Below are 385 nucleotides of genomic sequence, written 5' to 3' on the forward strand. Positions count from 1 at the left end.
GCGAGGCGCCCGGCATCGCACGGTGTTTTTGGGATGAAAGCCTGCGGGGCGGGCGAGGAGGCGGCAGGCAGTGCGGGGCAGCCTTTACCTGTTGCACTCCTCCACCAGAGCCTCGCGATCCTCCTTGCTGGGGTTCTTTTGGCGGTCGTAGGCTTGGTACAAGATTTGCTGGGAGGCCGGCCCCCACTTGAACCGATTGCGGCGCATCTTCTTGCTGGGGGTTTCGGAGCAGGTGTCGTCGAGCTGGGCAGCCCCCTGGTTCTGCTGATTGAACTCTGGAAAGAGAAACAGCAGCTGATCCTGACTGCTTTTGTCTGTCATATCTCCACAACCCTGGACTGTCTGGTTGAACTCTGAAAGAGAAAGGAGCAGACGTGAGCCGGCC

At 60.0% G+C, this 385-nt stretch overlaps 1 protein-coding gene across 1 annotated transcript in view; it reads right to left on the reverse strand.

Moving 5' to 3' along the window:
- The window catches only part of LOC104121983 (hepatocyte nuclear factor 1-beta-like), a gene marked incomplete at its 3' end in the record, with an annotated part of 10,378 nt that overhangs the window by 663 nt on the left and 9,330 nt on the right, over window positions 1-385 (reverse strand). Inside the window, exon 3 of the mRNA XM_009634058.1 lies at window positions 89-353. Within this exon, the coding sequence (XP_009632353.1) occupies window positions 89-353 (265 nt within the window). The remainder of the gene's footprint in view (window positions 1-88; window positions 354-385) is intronic.

This window comes from Egretta garzetta, unplaced genomic scaffold, assembly GCF_000687185.1.
Source record: "Egretta garzetta isolate BGI_Z169 unplaced genomic scaffold, ASM68718v1 scaffold120, whole genome shotgun sequence".
Taxonomy (NCBI): Eukaryota; Metazoa; Chordata; class Aves; order Pelecaniformes; family Ardeidae; genus Egretta; species Egretta garzetta.